Source organism: Phocoena phocoena, chromosome 2, assembly GCF_963924675.1.
Source record: "Phocoena phocoena chromosome 2, mPhoPho1.1, whole genome shotgun sequence".
NCBI lineage: Eukaryota > Metazoa > Chordata > Mammalia > Artiodactyla > Phocoenidae > Phocoena > Phocoena phocoena.
Genome location: NC_089220.1, coordinates 72,899,741 through 72,917,217, shown reverse-complemented (window position 1 = coordinate 72,917,217; position 17,477 = coordinate 72,899,741). Strand labels below are relative to the sequence as shown.

The 17,477-nt window shown below is 42.0% G+C and overlaps 1 protein-coding gene across 4 annotated transcripts in view; it reads right to left on the bottom strand.

Annotated features, from left to right (window-relative positions):
- Nucleotides 1-2,469: 2,469 nt before the first annotated feature.
- Nucleotides 2,470-17,477, bottom strand: part of STXBP6 (syntaxin binding protein 6) — a 264,914-nt gene continuing 249,906 nt past the window's right edge. The window contains exons 5-6 of one of the 4 annotated variants that reach the window (XM_065871997.1): nucleotides 8,367-8,524; nucleotides 2,470-2,926 (exon numbers count right to left, since the gene is read on the bottom strand). In XM_065871997.1, the coding sequence (XP_065728069.1) occupies nucleotides 2,903-2,926; nucleotides 8,367-8,524 (182 nt within the window). In that variant the 3' untranslated portion in view covers nucleotides 2,470-2,902. The remainder of the gene's footprint in view (nucleotides 2,927-8,366; nucleotides 8,525-17,477) is intronic. The other 3 variants (XM_065871996.1, XM_065871998.1, XM_065871999.1) reach the window with 3 other exon arrangements.

Sequence of the window (17,477 nt, the reverse complement as noted above, 5' to 3'; positions counted from 1 at the left end):
AATTAATAACTGTACAACAGACATCAGCAGTGTCACAATTCTAAAATTTAAAAGCAAAACCTATCCTTAATATCCTTTATTGAGGGCATTCTGTAAATATTTTTACATAAATGCATAACCTTTGTTAGCCACAAAAGTAGTATTAAGACAGATTTCACTGTAATTTTAAGTCTAACACATAATCTTTATTTTTTCAGAGCTTAAAAAGGTTAACTACTGATCTTGTTACATTTTACAAATACCTTCAATATGAAACATTAACCTGAATCACTGTCTACTTCCTGCACACAGGTACCTAATAGTACTAGGGAAGAATACTACAGCTACATTCCAGGAAGAAGTGAGAACACTGGGAAGTCTCTTTTCTTTACGAGTTGTCAATACAATTTAAGAAATCCTTCACTGAAATGTAGTATTTCCAAAACTCAATAGTGAGGTGCAGAAATGAAACAAAGAAATTAAATGTATTTTAGCAAGCACTGAATTGGTCCCAAATAATGTGAGTCATTTTAGCAATTTTCTCTAGGTTAGACTGTATTAATATTTTGTATTGAAGCACCTTCTACAAAAGGATGGCAAAGAACCTCACGTACGTCATCACAGGGCTCGCTCCTGTGCAAGAAGTCAGGAGGTCCGGGAGGGACTGGGGTTGCTGTTTGGCCTCTTCTGTGGGCAGAGGCCTAGGTAGTAGGACTTGGACACAGGGAGGTCAAGGACATGACCACAGTCTGGAAGCAAATCAATAGAGGAAGGTAAAAACAATGCAGACAGGCTTTCTTCAAATCCTGGATATTTCCAAGAAGACTTAAGTCTAAAAGGATAAGCAGAGAGTGAGGAAAGAGGGCAAGATGTGGAGTACTTATATTTATGAAGAGTAACTATCGCAAGTCTACCGGAGAGGAAAAAATCTCAAATTTCACAGTATGCTTATGACCTCACCCTCTGCTACTTTAGAAGCAGCTTCACAAACACTGATGTTAGATACTTGGCGACAAATTGAGTTTGGCTGATTGTCAGGGCGTTTTAGACTTACCATTTCAATTATTTATACCAGCTATCTATCTGAAGCTAGAATTCCATTTGGGAAGATGAATATATCTGTGTGTGTGCGTGCGTACGTGCATTTTCTATACTGAGGCCTGCAAAGAAAACCTATTTGGCGTGATATTTTCAGCTTTTCTTAGAAATTGTAAATGCTTCTAATGGTACTCACCAGATAGCAAGTTCCTTGCTTCGTTAAACTTTTAAGACACCAAAAGAAAAGTACAAAATATTATAGTACATTTATATAGTTTACTCGATAAATTTTACAGAGAGTTTTCTTGAACTGGATCGTCTCCCTAAGAGGATTCAGAAATTTGTCTCTGGCAAATCCCATCTCCCTTTTGACACATAGTGACTAAGATCATTTTTTCCCACAATAGCCCAATTTTCTATCTCCCTGGGAATGCTTTTATCAGGAGAACTTAAGCTATTTAGATCAGCATAAATAATCCCGAAGTCATCACATGCTGCTATGTAAGAGCCTGCAATACACGTGGCCTCAATGGGTAGGAAGGAATAGAAAGGGGTCCTGAAGATCCAGGCAGCTTAAAAAAATCAACGCATCGCAGCGGGAGGCTGAGCATGTATCTGGGATGTACAGCTTGCCTCCTTGTTTCAGGAAGACAAAGCACAGCTTTTATATTTAGCATTTTAACCTTCTAAGAAACTAAACTCCCAGACTGAAAATCCAGGCCTGTGTTGAGTGATACAAAATCAGGAGCTGTATGAACCAACCTCATTCAGTCTGACTGCAATGTAAAGGCTTCATGACTGTGCTGTTTTATGTCAGACCAGGCAAGTTGCAGTTGCCATGAAATGCAATTTGTCAAGAAACCCACACTTTAAATTAGATTAATAGCAATAACAACATCAAAACCTCCAAAAATCAGATAGCAAGAACCGAAGGCCATTTCCCAAGGACATCATGAAGGCGTCTCTAAACAGGCATGACTTGTAAAAAGAGAAAAAAGATTTTAAATGTAGTATCTTTTCACATTATCCTTTACACAGACCTTTATCTGGACAAATCAATTCTTGATAAAAATCCAAGCTCTTTTCAAGACCAGCTACCGTAATTTGGGACAGTGACGAAGAAACATTCATGAATGCACAGAGGTTTTTAAATGGGCTTTTCCTTAGGTCTTTCATCTCAAAATTTTATCCTTTATACGGTAATTCTAAATAATCAGCCTGGAAACAAGTAATGGAAGAATTTAAACTGTAGCTCAGAAAGTAGATTTCTATCTGTGATTCTGATTTGTTTTTGTGAATGCTGGTGATGGCTCATGCAAAAAGTTACTACACAAAAAGCAAAATCTAAGACTGCTGTTTCCCCTGATAAATCCAATTGTTTTTTCTAATACAGATTTGTGTCTCAGGATTTAGAATCTTAACCTTCAAATTAAGAGTACCTAAGAGACTGAGTGAAGCCAATCACTGCTTGACTTTTATTTCCAACCAGGAACAATAACATCTGATGTCACCACATTAAAATGTCTCCCTGCTTAATATCAGGAAAAAAATACAGTTTAGACCTAGCTCAATATATCATTTGGTCCGAATTTCATATTCAAACTATCAAAAAAAAAAAAAAGCCTTAAAGAGAAAACACATACAGACACACGCATACACACGGTGGGAAAAAAATAAAGCTGATGCTTGCAGCATTTCTTAGCAAGATTATTAGGGAAATGTATAAACACAACACCTTTTCTCTCATATTAACATCTGAAAAGGAAAAATAACCTAAATGTCCACATTTTGGGAAAAAAAGAAGCAAGCGGAGGTCCAGAATTCTTGTAAAAACTGCTGAACAAACTTCATTTTCTCTTAAGAGGTCACCAGGAGAGGCAGTTTCTCAACATTTGTGCTTCATGGCAAGCTAAGGAGAGAAAGGGACACAAGTAAGATGTTAGCAGCAGTGGGGAGAGTTCCTTTGCTGCTCCTTCCCCACATCCGCGATGAGAAGCGACACCAAGATCCTTCTTGCTGTGGCAGATCACCTACAGTGCACAGCGGCGCTTAGTAAATGTGCAGCGTGTCCCTAAACAGTCCACTGACTCGTCCTGCCAGTGTTGTCGTTGGGGTATGTGTCCAGGTCAGGGAGCGTGCTACGTGATGTTCCTTCATGCCACTGAAGGAGCAAATGGAAGAGCCACAGTAGAGGCAGAATGAGTGACCTACCCTAGAAACAAAGGCCTCTGGGCTCCCAGGTTACTAGTTATCCAGGAAGACCAACACTCTCCAAATGTATTTACTGACATCTCGTAAAGTATTAAAAATCGCCAACTGTAGAGAAACAAACAAGCTGCAATAATCCACGTGATATCCTGGACATTCAACCAGGTCCAAAGCACTTGACAATTAGACTGTTTTACCAACCAGGACTGAACAGTAGACCAAATTCAGACCTTGACTTACTGATCCCACTGGTATTTGAAAAATGTGGTTTACTGAAATGTTAGATCTTTATAAATGGGAACACCAAATACCACTGTATCATTCAATAGCTTCCCAAGCCCAGCTGGAGCCCATGATAATATATTTAAGGAAATGTATGCAGGTACAAAACATAAAATTAATCTGACATTGCTTTCCTTAGCCGGATCCCTTCCAAGGAGCCCATATACTGACGTGAAGCAGAAGGCAGGTTTGAGGCTGAATTGTGATCCCTCATGTGTCTAGAGTCTGGTATTAGGGATTAATCCCTGAGACTGGGGCTGGAGTTACTGGGGGTAGTCACGTCGCTAAGTTAATCTCTACTTGGGCAGCGTCAGCTGGAGGGGCTCCAGGTGCCTGTACCTGGTGAAGCCAGCCTAAGCGAATATCCCCAAGGACCTTTTGCAGTGCTGATGCCACCAGCCAGTCAACTGTCAGATGGTGTTTGTGAAGCCCTGAGTGTGTCCAGGCTGCTGTGCTCAGTGCTGCGGGTGTCAGATGGTGTTTGTGAAGCCCTGAGTGTGTCCAGGCTGCTGTGCTCAGTGCTGTGGGTTTTTGCCAAGAAGGTTAACTCCTGAACTCGAAGAGTTTACAGTCCAGGAAACATGGTGGGTGGAAATGGCAGAGCCAGGGCTCGCTCTCAGATCCGTCCCGCTCCCTGGCCACACTCTGAGCCCCTCCACTGTATGGCCTCCACTTCTGGCTCTGTGTCTACTTTTAATACATTATTTAGCAATGTGGACCATTCAAATCAACACAGAGCTGGTAAGTGTCGTGCATAATGAATACCAACCATAAATATTTGATCAGTGCTGCTGTCCTGTTACTCACTCAGCTGTTAACCTTCAGCTGATGGGCTTTGCCAATTTACCCACAGTCATTAATCCTCAGAAGCAATCGTGTTGCTTCTCACGCCAGACCCTGGTTTACCTCTCCAGTGCAGCTGGGACTGGCGCTAAGGGGAGCCCCAGCCGGGCGGGGCTGTGCCAGTTCTGCTTTGCAGAAGTACAGCTGGATTGGACATTTTGCCATTTGAGGTATTTTTGCATACAGGCGCATCATTTCCACGCTACCTCGTTTTGTTTGTTTTTTTCTTTAACTTCCTGGGAGTTAGAAGCTTTAGAATATGGAAGGCACGATACTGTTGCTTCCCTGCTACAAATCTGCTGTATGACCTTGAGCTCTAAGTCACAATTGCTCCGTACCTCGGTTTCCTCATGTCTATAAATATCATCTCCAACTCAAATGCTTATGGATTAATGTAGATGTCAGAGTTCCTACAGAAGAGAAGTTAAAAACTTCCTTTTGCTATATTTTTGTTTTCTTAATGTTTCATGGAAAGCTTTCTCTTCCAAAGCTGTGTAAATGACTCCATCTAAATTATAATAACAACAATAATAGAAAAAACAACAATGATAGAAGAAGTTGTTACTCATACAGGGGGTATTTTTTTTAAGAGGCCTGGACTCTTGAGGTCCCTTCTAGCTCAGACCCACAGGGAGTAGATGACCGTGGTAGGGACAGAGGCAGCCATTCCCTGCCAGTGAGGGATATGCCACTCACCACTCCCTCCCCTACAAATGTGCGCTTGTGTGCAGAACAGGGCAGGTCACTGTTCTTCTTGGTGGGAAATAAACAGCATCTGAGGATGCCTAGGTGTGGGTATCCCTCTCGCCTGCTGACTCACCAGCCAAGGCAGGTGGCAAAGCACTGCACTGTTGCACTTTCTGAAGCAGGCCAGGCCTGCTCTGTGGCTGAGCTGGACTTCCCTAAGGTCTGAGACCATACCAAGCTCATAGTTCAGGAAGGAACCACGCTTCCCAAGCCAGGCTGAACACAGCTGGGGGAGAGGGGTTGCAGACACATTTCCATTGGCTCTGCAGGAGTGAAGCGCCCACATGTCTTGATGGCAGGCTCCTACAAAGGTGATCCACTCACTAATGCACCTGGGTCACAGTAGGAGTCCTGGGAAAATCGAGAAAGCCAGAGATAGCCTCTTCTGTTGCAGTCCAGAAGGTGTGCCCTACTCTCCAGCTGAGGTTGCATGCTCTCGTTCAACCAGGGAGCCCAGAGGAACTGTCACCCAGCGCTGCCTTTCTCTGTCAGGGCTCTAACAAGTGCACTGTGTCTCGACGTCTAAACACAGCCCACTCTTTATGAGTCGACAGAGCCATGTTTGGGGAGGCAGTGGTGGAAGGCCTGGGTTCCATCTCTGAGCTCTCTCCTCACCAGTAGGCCTGGTAGGGGCTTGGCCAGTGAAATGACATCTTCACAGACAGCCTACACTAGTGGGACAAATCGGGAGTCCTGGTCCCTGGGAAAATAGCCACACCTTATCTCAAGAGGTCAACCTCCTCCTGAGGAATCCTGCCCATGCTGGTGATTCATAAGCACACATCCCAGACTTGGCAGTTTTAGAAAACTGCAAGTCTGGTTATTATTGTGTCTCTCTCCCACTCCCTCAAACTACAGTAAGAGACACTTAGCAGCCCCTCCTCCCCAACCCGTACGCCACCCACAGGAGAGGAAGCCAAAGTAAGTGGAGACTGCCCCCTGCCGCATCCATCTCTACGGAAATAGGTAACTGGCTGGTACCAGTCCTCCCAGTGGTCAAAGCCAGAGACCCCTGTGCCTTTGGTGGCTTAATCAGTTTCTGTTCTGACGGGTCCTGTTTGCAAGGGCTGCTCTGTGTTTAGAAAGTGTCAGCATTCAGCAGGAGGCCCTCCCACCCCCCTTTGGAGGGCACAAAATCTTTACCACCAGTCCCTCCCCACCCCTGTGCTGGGATCCTCAGTCACATTTCTCCAACCCTCTACAGTGCTCGTCATGTGATGGACTGGAGCAGGCTCAGCAGAAACCATCTTTATGGAAACAATTATAACTAATATTAACTGAGGTTTATATGCACCAAGTATTGTACTAACCAATTTATAGGTTTGAATGCATTCAATTCTCTCAACAACACCCTAGGAGAAAGGTACTATTGTTAGTTAGCCCTATTTTACTGATGAGGAAACTGGGGCTTAGAGAAATTAAGCCCCTGCCCAAGGTCATGGAGTTGCTAAATCAAACACAAGATGTTAACTACCATACCATACTGTCTTCCCAACTACCTAGCAAACTTGGCCACAGTATCAGGGAAACAGGGTGACCAGGGCCAAGAATTCTGGCCATCTGGTTAGGTTATCCAACCCAGTGTTTGTGTGACCTCCTCTGGGGCGGATAGTGACATGGATGACCTCCAGGTATTGTCTACTCCGCATTAGGAAGAATGATTTCACAGACTTCCTTGGTAACCTGGTTCATGGCCTAATCATTAATCTAAACTCTTATTTTAGCAGAATGTTATCAGTGCACCATTGAGTGCTCTATTCTGTATAACAAGACACGAAAGAGAATTGCTGCAATATCGCCCTTCGCAGACTTGAAGACAATTAAAAAATAATTCCTGTAGTCTTTTCTTCTCCAAATCAACACTTTAAATGTTCCCCCAGACTTCCACTGCCCATCCCCCTTTTAAATCACTACAGTTGCTGTTGCTATAAATGAAGTTGGGTGGGAATTCTAACATCTCCACTCCATCATTATTTCTATATCACAAAGGCTGCAGAAGGGATGCGGGGAACCACAATTCTGAGCTTGCTCCCTCTGTGACAGCCGCAGCAAGACAGGCTCTGGCCCCCAGCAGGGCTGCCTGCATTTTCAGCCAGGTTTGAACTCCAAATGGGCCCCTAAGGCAGCAGTACAGTAAGACACTGTCATGATAGGGAACTGATGACACGAGATGGGTCTGTGCAAAGGGGATGCAGGAAGGGCAGGCTAGATGCATCCACTCAGATCTGGATCTGCAGTCGGGCCTGGCCTTAAGTCTCGGGAGAGGGGCCAGCCTGGCTGAGCTGGGGAGATTTTTCCCGTTGCTTTTCAGGTTGTCCATTCTTGGTTCCTCAGCAAGAGCGGGGTTTTCTTTTGAAGCACATTAATTTTTTCCCCAAAGGTCACCTGAAAAGCCTATCTTGAAAGGCCAGATCATGAGTTTGACATGCCAACAGTTATCAGCAAAAGTTGTTTCTGGAAACCTAAATTCAAAATCACTAGCCAGAAAGGAGCTGCCCTTTGATCCAAAGTACAAGAACAGTAATAAATCCTCTTTTATCACCTGACAAACAGGGCTTCTCTTTCCTTTGGTCTGTGACTGCCTTAGATAGCTGGCTGCCAATAAAAACTCCCCCTTCCTCTTCTGAAAGGCACATTTTCAGTGCATGTGTACACCTGAGGCATGTGGAAAACACCATTCTCTGGACCCAGAGGCAGATGGGAATTTTGCAGGCAGCTCTGCACTAGTCAGGTCAGCCTTAGGAGGTCCAAGGCCCCTCCACAGGGGAAACTAGCCCTGAGGTGCCCTGGGACTAGAATTTGCTTTTTTGTATAGTAAAGAGATAAGAACACAGGATGCGAGGCTCATGACCAGAAAGGGACAGCATGGAAAAGTAAGCACAAGAGCCCACAGTCCTCTTTCAAGCACTGGCTAACAGAGGAGGGATATTCTTACACCTGTCCTACCCCCACCCCCATCCTGTTCCCAGAAATGGGAGCCTTAAACTTCTGGGTAGGAAGTAAAGATGGTCCACATTTCCCAAAGATACGGGGTCAGAGACAGGGATGAAGACAGCAGAAACGAGATAACCAAAGAAACAGGTCCAAGAAGAAATCTTCCCAACTCTGGTACTTACTAAGTAGCAGAAGGAAACTGTATACGGGGGCCAAAAAAAAAAAAAGGCTTGACTTTGTGCCTCCCACCTGGGAAACATACTGAAATAAAGTTTTGGGCACCAAAGCTCCCCGACAACCCAGAGCTGAGCCCTCAGCCGCGCTGCAGGACCCACCTTGTGTGCAGTTTCTGCAAACTGCTGGGCGCTGTTCCTCATGTCTTCTGTCTTCTCCTCTGCGCGGCCTAAGCGCTCCCCGCGCTCGTTCAAGGCCTGGCTCGCCTTCTGCACTGCGCTGGTCACGCTGTCGGCCGCTGAATGGAGGATGCTGTTTCCTGAAACGGGACAGGAAGAGCATCAGAAGCTGGCTCGGCTGACCTACAGTGACACCCCCGCCCAGGGTGAGCACCCCGAAAAAGCAAGGTGGGTCAGACTCTGGAAAGGCCTTGAGTGTCTAGGAAACAAGTCAACTTTTCTTCTTACTTGGTCTGACTGACTCACTTTTAGGAAGAATACCCACTGACTGTAGGACCTGGGCAAGTGCTGAAGGCTTCTTTCGCAGCCCCATCACTGACAGCACTCACTTCCGTTCTACCGGCATTCTGTTTGGTGAGGCTCAGAAGAGCGGGGTCCATCTGAATTTAGGACTTGGCTTGCAAAGGTAGATGGGAACCCTAACAAGTCCATAGAATTAGGCAAGTTCAGTGAGACATATCTGGATCATATGAGCATTTCCTCTTGACCTGGGGTTTAGATGGATAACCACAGGAAAATTGGGAGTACAGAACTTCTCCAGATATGATGCTCTGTATTCCTTTCAACTGTTCCCTTCCATTTTACTCCTTCACCCCTATATGCACAGCCCCACGTAAGAAGCTATCGATCAGTCTCAAAGTTCAGAGGAGATATGTCAGTTCCCAACCTTGAATCCCGAGCCATGGCCTGGATGGTTGGTCCTCTTGGCCTCTGATCTCAAGTATATGAAATGTGGGACCTCAACACTGTATTCTAGCCAGCAGGTGAAACACAGTGACAGAAACCTGTCCTAGAAGGAACCTGGCACTCCCAGGTTCATGAATGATGATACTGAGAAAGTTGAAAACCATCACATTTCAAATGGTTATGCATCCCTGACATCCCACGTACCAGGACTGGAAAAGAGAATCCAACAGTGACGAACTGGCAGGTGCATAACCCATGGAGACCTAGAAACTTGCCAGACTGCAACCAAAGGAGATTTATAGCTGCGTTTCGTTCATGCTGAGTGGGAGATAGTTAAATGGCATTTTATATAATAGCTGTATGTCTTTGAATAAGTTTTTATTACATCATTTAGCTTTGTACCTGGGATGGATGCATCTAGCCACAGACAGCTTTTAATAGAAACGTAATTTCCGCTGGTCTCAGCTGCAAAGGCTTCCTCATTTCTCCTCTGTGGGAACAGTCTGAAAAGGATCTCAGGCAATGAAAGTGCCTGCCCCAGAGGAAGCACCTTGTAAATTGTTTTCCACTTTTCTTCTTTAGGGGTGGATTTCAAGGGCTTCCACTCTGCACTAAGGGGAGGAGAATGGAGTTAGCTTACTGACTGAGCTGCATCAACACTACTGGAGCCGAGATAAGTCAGCACAGGTTAACAGAGGAGATGTGGCTCTGGAGAAACTGGCTGAATGCGAGGGTTGGAATGGAAGGTCTGTCTTGGTCTTCAGAACAGATTTAGGAGGAGAAATCTGGGTTCCCATTTGCTTTCATATCATGGTTATGATTATAGCCTATCACCACTGCTTAATATCTGAATAGCATTTTGCAATCATAAAGCATCTTTACAAATATTGTCTCATTTGATTTTCATAGAAATTCTACCGAGAAGACTGAGACTAGGTGAGGTTCAGGGCTTCCACAAGATCATGTCACTAGGGAAGTGACATAGCTAGCACTGGAACCTGGTTTCCCAATGCCTTTTCCTTATTCTGTACCTTCCTCTCTGCAGGTGTGGCGTTGGTCACGGAAAGCAATTACTATGACAGAATTGTGAGAACACCAGCATAGATAGGTTTTGACAGGTTATTTCCCAAGGTAATGCCTGTTTCTGTCCTAAAGAAACCTATTCCTCTTGGTAAATGAAGAGTTATTGCCTAAGCTGCATTGCAAGCCAGGTGCTCCCAAGAAGGAACAGGCCAAGGGGAAAGAATAAGACAGTGAAGGGACTGAAGGTGCAGAGGAGTTGGGGGAGGGCACAAGAAAACCTCCCCTTCCTGCTTCCTTCCACATGCCCACAGCTTAGCTGCCAGAGGCTAGAGAAAAGATGGGGCAGGGTACCTGCAACTCCACAGCCAGGAACAGCTGCATTAAACCAAAGGGATTTTAGAATTAGTTATCATAAAATCAAGAGGGTATATTACCAGGATAGGTTTTCTCCCCGTCGGAACTGACCCTCGTGGTGCCCTCAAAGTGAGACACATCTGTGTTTCTAGAATGAATCTGCTTTGTGTGAGCCATACTGTTTTCCTGTCATGACTTTCTTAATCTTGTACAGACGTCAGATCAACACTGCACCCAGTTTTATATGATATTGTTTAACCAAGAGTTGTTATAACTAAAAGAGAACCAAATGCTGTCTTCATTATTCAGTGATGACACTGCTGACCACTATCAATAAAAAATCCACCTTCAGTTATTTTCAGCCATGAGGATGGATTTGAACAAATCTCATCACCTCAGTTGAAATATCCTCCCCTGGTTTCAATTCTACCTGTATTTCAGGCTCAGTGAAGTCCCATCGCCTTTATCAAGGTTCAGGTCAATTACATTCTCTTCTCAACTTTGTAAGAACTGTCTGTATCCTTCTTGGGTGACTGATCAAGTACAGTCATGGGCAACTCTTCTACCTCATTTCTTCACCCATAGATGTGATGACTTCCCAGCTGGATTATATATTCCCTGAGGGCACCTTTCGCTCTGCTGACCATTCCCTAAATCCTGAATCTTCCTCCTCTAGATTCGGGTCTCCCGCTTGCTTGCTCTATTCTCTCTGATATCTTGCAAATGCTGTAATTCCAGGGTTCTGTCCTTGGCCCTCTTCTCTTTCTCATTCTGCAGACTCTCCCTAGGACAATTCTACTCAGCTCATGGCTTCAATGACCAAATTTTTGCTTTTTTCTAGGTTGTGCTGCTGAGGCTCCAGACCCACGTTTTCTTACTGGGCAACCTCAGGTGAGTCACCGAAAATCATCTTGAATTCGGTATGTCTACACCTGACCCCATTATCACACCAGCTTTTCCTTTGGGGTCCCCTGCTCAGTCAATAACTCCCCTATCTGCCCAGCTTTCTCCTCAATTCAGAAATCTGGGAGCCCAGTCCAGATTCCTCCCTCACTTTTACCACATACGACTACAAGTCACCTGCTGTCCAGCCCTCTACTCTCCGCCCTCTTTGCCAGCTTCATGATCTCTCTATGGATCCAGTCCCTCTTGCCTTCAGAGATACAGCAATAGCCTTTTGTTGTTAGGTGGCCCCACACCTTTTCTGGTTCATCTTCCACACGTTTCTGTAGTACACTTTTAAAAAGGCAAATTTGTTACCATCTTCTCACTGCTTCCAAGAAAAAATTGAGAACTTTGCCCTGCCTCACTCTCAGCTTATCTTAGAACCTCATCCATTTTTCCTCTCCCTAGCGATCTCCAATCCCACGCCTTGCCAAATTACCTAAATTTTCGCAGATGTGTCATGTTTCTTTTACCTGTATGCCTTTGTGCTTACTGCTACCTCTGTGTGAACTCTGAGTCTCATCTTAGCCTTCCCACTTACTCCTATGTGCTTCAGTACACTTCAGACCCCTTTCCTAGGAAAGACTCATGTCTAGCCCACCCTAAACCATTGTTGCCCCCAACATACACAGTATCTTGTGTCTATTTCAAATGGTGCATTTATCATAATGCATGTTATTGCTGGGTATCTAGTGTGAGCTCCTTGAAGGCAGGGGCTGGGCCTTTCTCACTTTTGTATTTGCAATTCCTGGCACATAGGAGAGACTCAATAAATGTTGGTTGGCTTAGAGGCAGGAAAAATATATCATCCTTCTAATGATTTCTCCATGGCTTAGCAGAGGGTTGGACACATGACTGATGCTGTTATGTGATCTAACTAGGTCTTCAAACTCTAAACTTGCCAAATGACTAAGGGTTTAGTCTGTGTCTAATGAAGCCAGCTATCTCACCTAGAGATTGTTGCAGGAATTCAATGAATTAAGTCAACAACAAAATGCAAAAAGGGGAATGCTTTTGCTATAGTGAAAGCAAAGAGAAAGTTGGTAAAAAATCTGTTGTTACCAGCCTTAAAATAAACAACTACAAGGTATAAAAATAACAGAAGTTAAATAGCTTTTAAATCCAATGCAAGAATAGCAGTTGCCTGACCACTTACTATGTTCTAGGCACTTACTAAAATCTGCTCCTCACAACAGCCTTATGCGATGGCACATCACTGATCCCATTTTTACCAATGCGAGCACCAACGGAGAGAGAGAGAGGGTTAGCAGTGCACCAAGGATCCCACAGTAAGTGAAGAGCAGAGCTAGGTTTTGAACTCAGGAAGCCCAGCTCCAGAGCCAGTTCTCTTACTCACTGTTATACTGGCTCTCCATGGGAATTTTCTTGTATTTGAGATTAATACAGTCTGCATTAACTGTAAGGAATGAAGACTTCAGTGTAGCAGTTCCTAAAGCATTTCTTAACGCCATAATACAAAAGAAAACATCTTGTCATTATTACAAGCTAAAACAATTTACTATAGAAAATTTAGAATACATATTACCATAAAAAGGCAATAAAATCGCGTAGTATTCAACTGCTTAGAGATAACCACATTTACATTTATGGTACATTTTATTCTAGTAATTTTTCTGTCTATGTTTTCCTAAAACATGGTTGTGGCCATACTATATATATTTAGTACTGTATCCTATTGTGGGTACTTTCCCATGCCATGGAAAATTCTTTGAAAATACTGTTTATAATGGCTACATAACACTGTTGTAATTTATTCAGTTATTTCCCTTTTCATTATTGGGTGCGTGTTCAAAAGTGTCCATCCTTCCTTCCTTCCGTGCACACCACTGTATTTCAACTTCTGTATACACTGCAGTGTGCTCACCACCAAAAGCTTAGTTTCCATCTGTCACCATTACAGTTGACCCCCTTTTTATCTATTTCATCCTCCTCCGACCCCCTTCCTCTCTGGTAACCACTACTCTGTTCTTTGTATCTATGTATCTGTTTTCCTCTTGTTTGGCTTGTTCATTTTCTTAAAAATTGATTTTAACTTAAAAAATATTCCACATATGAGTGAAATCATACTGTATTTGTATTTTTCTTTCTGATTTATTTCACTTAGCATAATACCCTCAAGTTCCATCCGTGTTGTCACAAATGGCAAGATTTCATTTCTTAATGGCTGAGTTCCATTGTCTATACATACACACACACACACACACACACACACCCCCCATATCTTCTTTATCCATTCATCCATCAGTAGGCTCTTAGGTTGTTTCCATATCTTGGCTTTTTATAAACGATGCTGCAGTGAACACAGGGGTGCATATATCTTTTTGAATTAGTGTTTTCATATTCTTCAGATAAATACCCAGAAATGGAATAGCTGGATCATATGGTAGTTTATTCTTAATTTTTTGAGGACTCTCCATATTGTTTTTCATAGTGGCTGCACCAATTTACATTCCCAACAACAGTGCTGAGGGTTACCCTTTCTCCACACCCTCTCTAACACCTTTTTGAAAATAACCATTCTAATGGGCATGAGGTAATATCTCATTGTGATTTTAATTTAAATTTCCCTAATAACCAGTAGAATTAAGAAAACAGTTCCATTTACCATTGCAACAAAAAGAATACCTAGGAATAAATTTAACAAAGGAGGTAAAAGATCTACACGTTGACAACTGTAAGACACTGTTGAAAGAAACTGAAGACACAAAGACATGGAAAGATATTCCATGCTCATGGACTGGAAGAATTAACACTGTTAAAAATATCCATTACCTAAAGAAATTTACAGGTTAAATGCAATCCCAATGACATTTTCCACAGAACTAGAACAAAAAAATCCTAAAATTTATATGGAACCACAAAAGACCCCAGATGGCCAAAGCAATCCTGACAACAAAGAACAAAGCTGGAGGTATCACACTCCCTGACTTAAAATTATACTGCAAAGTTATATTTAATCAAAACAGTATGGTATTGGCAGAAAAACAGACATACAGATCACTGGAAATGAACCGAGAGCCGAGAAACAAATCCACACACACATGAAAAATTAATCTACAATAAGGGAGTGAAGAACATGCAACAGAGAAAAGATTGTCTCTGCAGTAAATGGTGCTGGGAAAACTGGACAGCCACATGCAAAAGAATGAAACTAGACCACTATATTATACCATACACAAAAATCAACTCAAAATGGACTAAACACTTGAATGTAAGACCTGAAACTATAAAAATCCTAGAAGAGAACATGGGCAGTATGCTCTTTAACTTTGGTCTTACCAGTATCTTTCTGGATATGTCTCCTCAGGCAAGGGAAACAAAAGCAAAATTAAGCAAATGGGATTACATGAAACTAAAAAGCTTCTGCACATTAAAGGAAAGCATCAAAAAAAAAAAAAGACAACTTACTGAATAGAGCAAGGTATTTGCAAATCATATATCTGATAAGGGATTAATAAAATAAAGAACTCATACAACTTAATAACAATAAAAAACAAAAATTAAAAAATGGGCAGAGGATCTGAATAGGCATTTTTCCAAAGAAGACATACAGATGGCCGAAAGACACATGAAAAGATGTTCAGCATCACTAATTATTAGGACAGTTTTGTTTTTAATATGAGGCTGCAGTTACTTTCTTGCATTTACATGCGCACACACACAATCTTTGTCCATATCTCTGATAATTCCTCGAGATTAAACTGCTGGTTCAAAGGACACACACGTTTTTGAGGCTCTTGCTGAAAATTGCTTCCCTGAAAGACTCATTCAGTATTCAGAACTATTCATTTGAGTGCATGCTATGTGCCAAGCACTGTTACCTTGACAAACTGGCAGAATGACTTTGAGGGAATGTTTTAAATTCTCTGATCTTTAGTTTCCTCATCTGTAACTCCACCTCATGTGGTTGCTGTAGAAGTTAAGATGAAGATGTATGTATACAAAGTGCCTACAGGTGCTCAGTGAATGTCTATCCCTCTACCTCCCTAAGACCACATCTACTCTCTAGGAACTTTGGAAAAACTGCGCAATCCCACCCAGTTCCTTTGCATGTCTCCTCTTTTATCTTGGGGCTAAGTGTCTTGAAGCTCTCAGGAGACACTTAGATCTGTGTATACTTGCTGTGTGCACCTCAGAGAGAGCTGAACACATGCTCATTAAATCAAGGCATGCCTTGTAAAGAAGGATGCTTAACTCAAAAGTTGGGGCCCATCATATTGTGCTGAGTTAAATCTGGAAATAAAAGTCTCCTGAGGCAGATAGAACAGTAATTCTCTCTAAATAGGCAGGAAGCACATTAATACCCAAATTTATTCAAACAGTCTGAGAAGAGGCTGTCAACCACTGCAAATAATGTCAACTACTTTTTGAACTACAGTCTCTGAGAATAGAGCAGAGACCAGTCTTACTTCATTGACGTTGCATTCACATTGGTTCCGCTCAATATGTGCTTTAAAAAATATATTATGCTGGCATATTTTACGTTAAGTGATTGAGAAGACCTTCCTGAGAGAGCAATTTGAGATAAAGCTATAACGTTGTGTTCAGTCACTGTTTGAAAACAATGAAAATAAATTTAAATGTATAGGAAAATGAGGGGAAAACAATAAGGTATATTGAAAAGTGACAATGGAAGAGAAAGGAGGATTGTTTTTAAAAGCCCACAGACCACACCAACAAATATAAACATAATTTCTTTATATCATCCTAGACTTCAGGTTGTATCTTGGTAATCAAAATTCCTAATTCTATAGCTAGTAAAGAGTCAATTTAAATAGAATTTTCAGCAGGTATTTCCTATATTAAACACACATGTAGATATATGAAGTACAAAATACTCATGTTTGGAAAAAAGCAGGAAAATCATCTAAAAAACAAACAATTGATAAACCTATGGCAGTCTATACTCGGAGTTGAGTAAACATGGTCATCTCAGGGCACTCTCTTTTTTTCAGGGCACTCTTTTAAAACAGAAATCTGGTAATAGTTTTGCATGGACTATTTGTATTCTATAATCAGTTTAACCACAATAAAGCCCCATTTATCCAAACTAATTTAAAGGAAAACCAATTATGAAAAAAACTGGATTTGGGTTTTAGTACCATAAACTTAAAAAATGGGCAGGGAGATCTATTTTAATTTTTTTTCTATTTACCTTTTTTAAAAATTCAAACAAAGTCACAAAAATTATAACCATCCTCATCAGTTCACTCAGTCCCATGTAATTAATTTTTTTTCATCTTGATCTTTTGTTAGCACTTTTATGAATTCATCAGTTTTCCATTAGAGTTCTGAGTTCAGCAGTAGTCAGTGACCAGAAACCTGTACTTGTCAGAGTCTTTTCCATGAATTCCTTGAAGATGAAACACTTTTATAGGAACATTTTTGCAAAAGCATCAGAGTACACCCAGAACTCTCTGTAAATGACAAAAGACTTAAAAAGGACCACGGTTAAAGATTTGATGAAAGTTCATAATAATGCAATTGACAAGGAAATTTAGTTATTTCTGAGATATACATTTTAAAGTAATAAATAGAATTATGGCTTATAACATTATACCAGAACATGTAAGATTTTTAGAAATTTCATGTAATGTCTGAAACATTTATATTAACGTATTTCCATACAAATAACCCAAAGAAAGTTTACTATTACTTGTTGGGGTTTTTTTTTTGGTTTTTTTTTATACTGCAGGTTCTTATTAGTCATCAGTTTTTTTTTTTTTTTAAACATCTTTATTGGGGTATAATTGCTTTACAATGGTGTGTTAGTTTCTGCTTTATAACAAAGTGAATCAGTTATACATATACATATGTTCCCATATGTCTTCCCTCTTGCGTCTCCCTCCCTCCCACTCTCCCCCTCCCACCCCTCGAGGCTGTCACAAAGCCCCGAGCTAATATCCCTGTGCCTTGCGGCTGCTTCCCCCTAGCTATCTACCTTACTACGTTTGTTAGTGTGTATATGTCCATGACTCTCTCTCGCCCTGTCAAAACTCACCC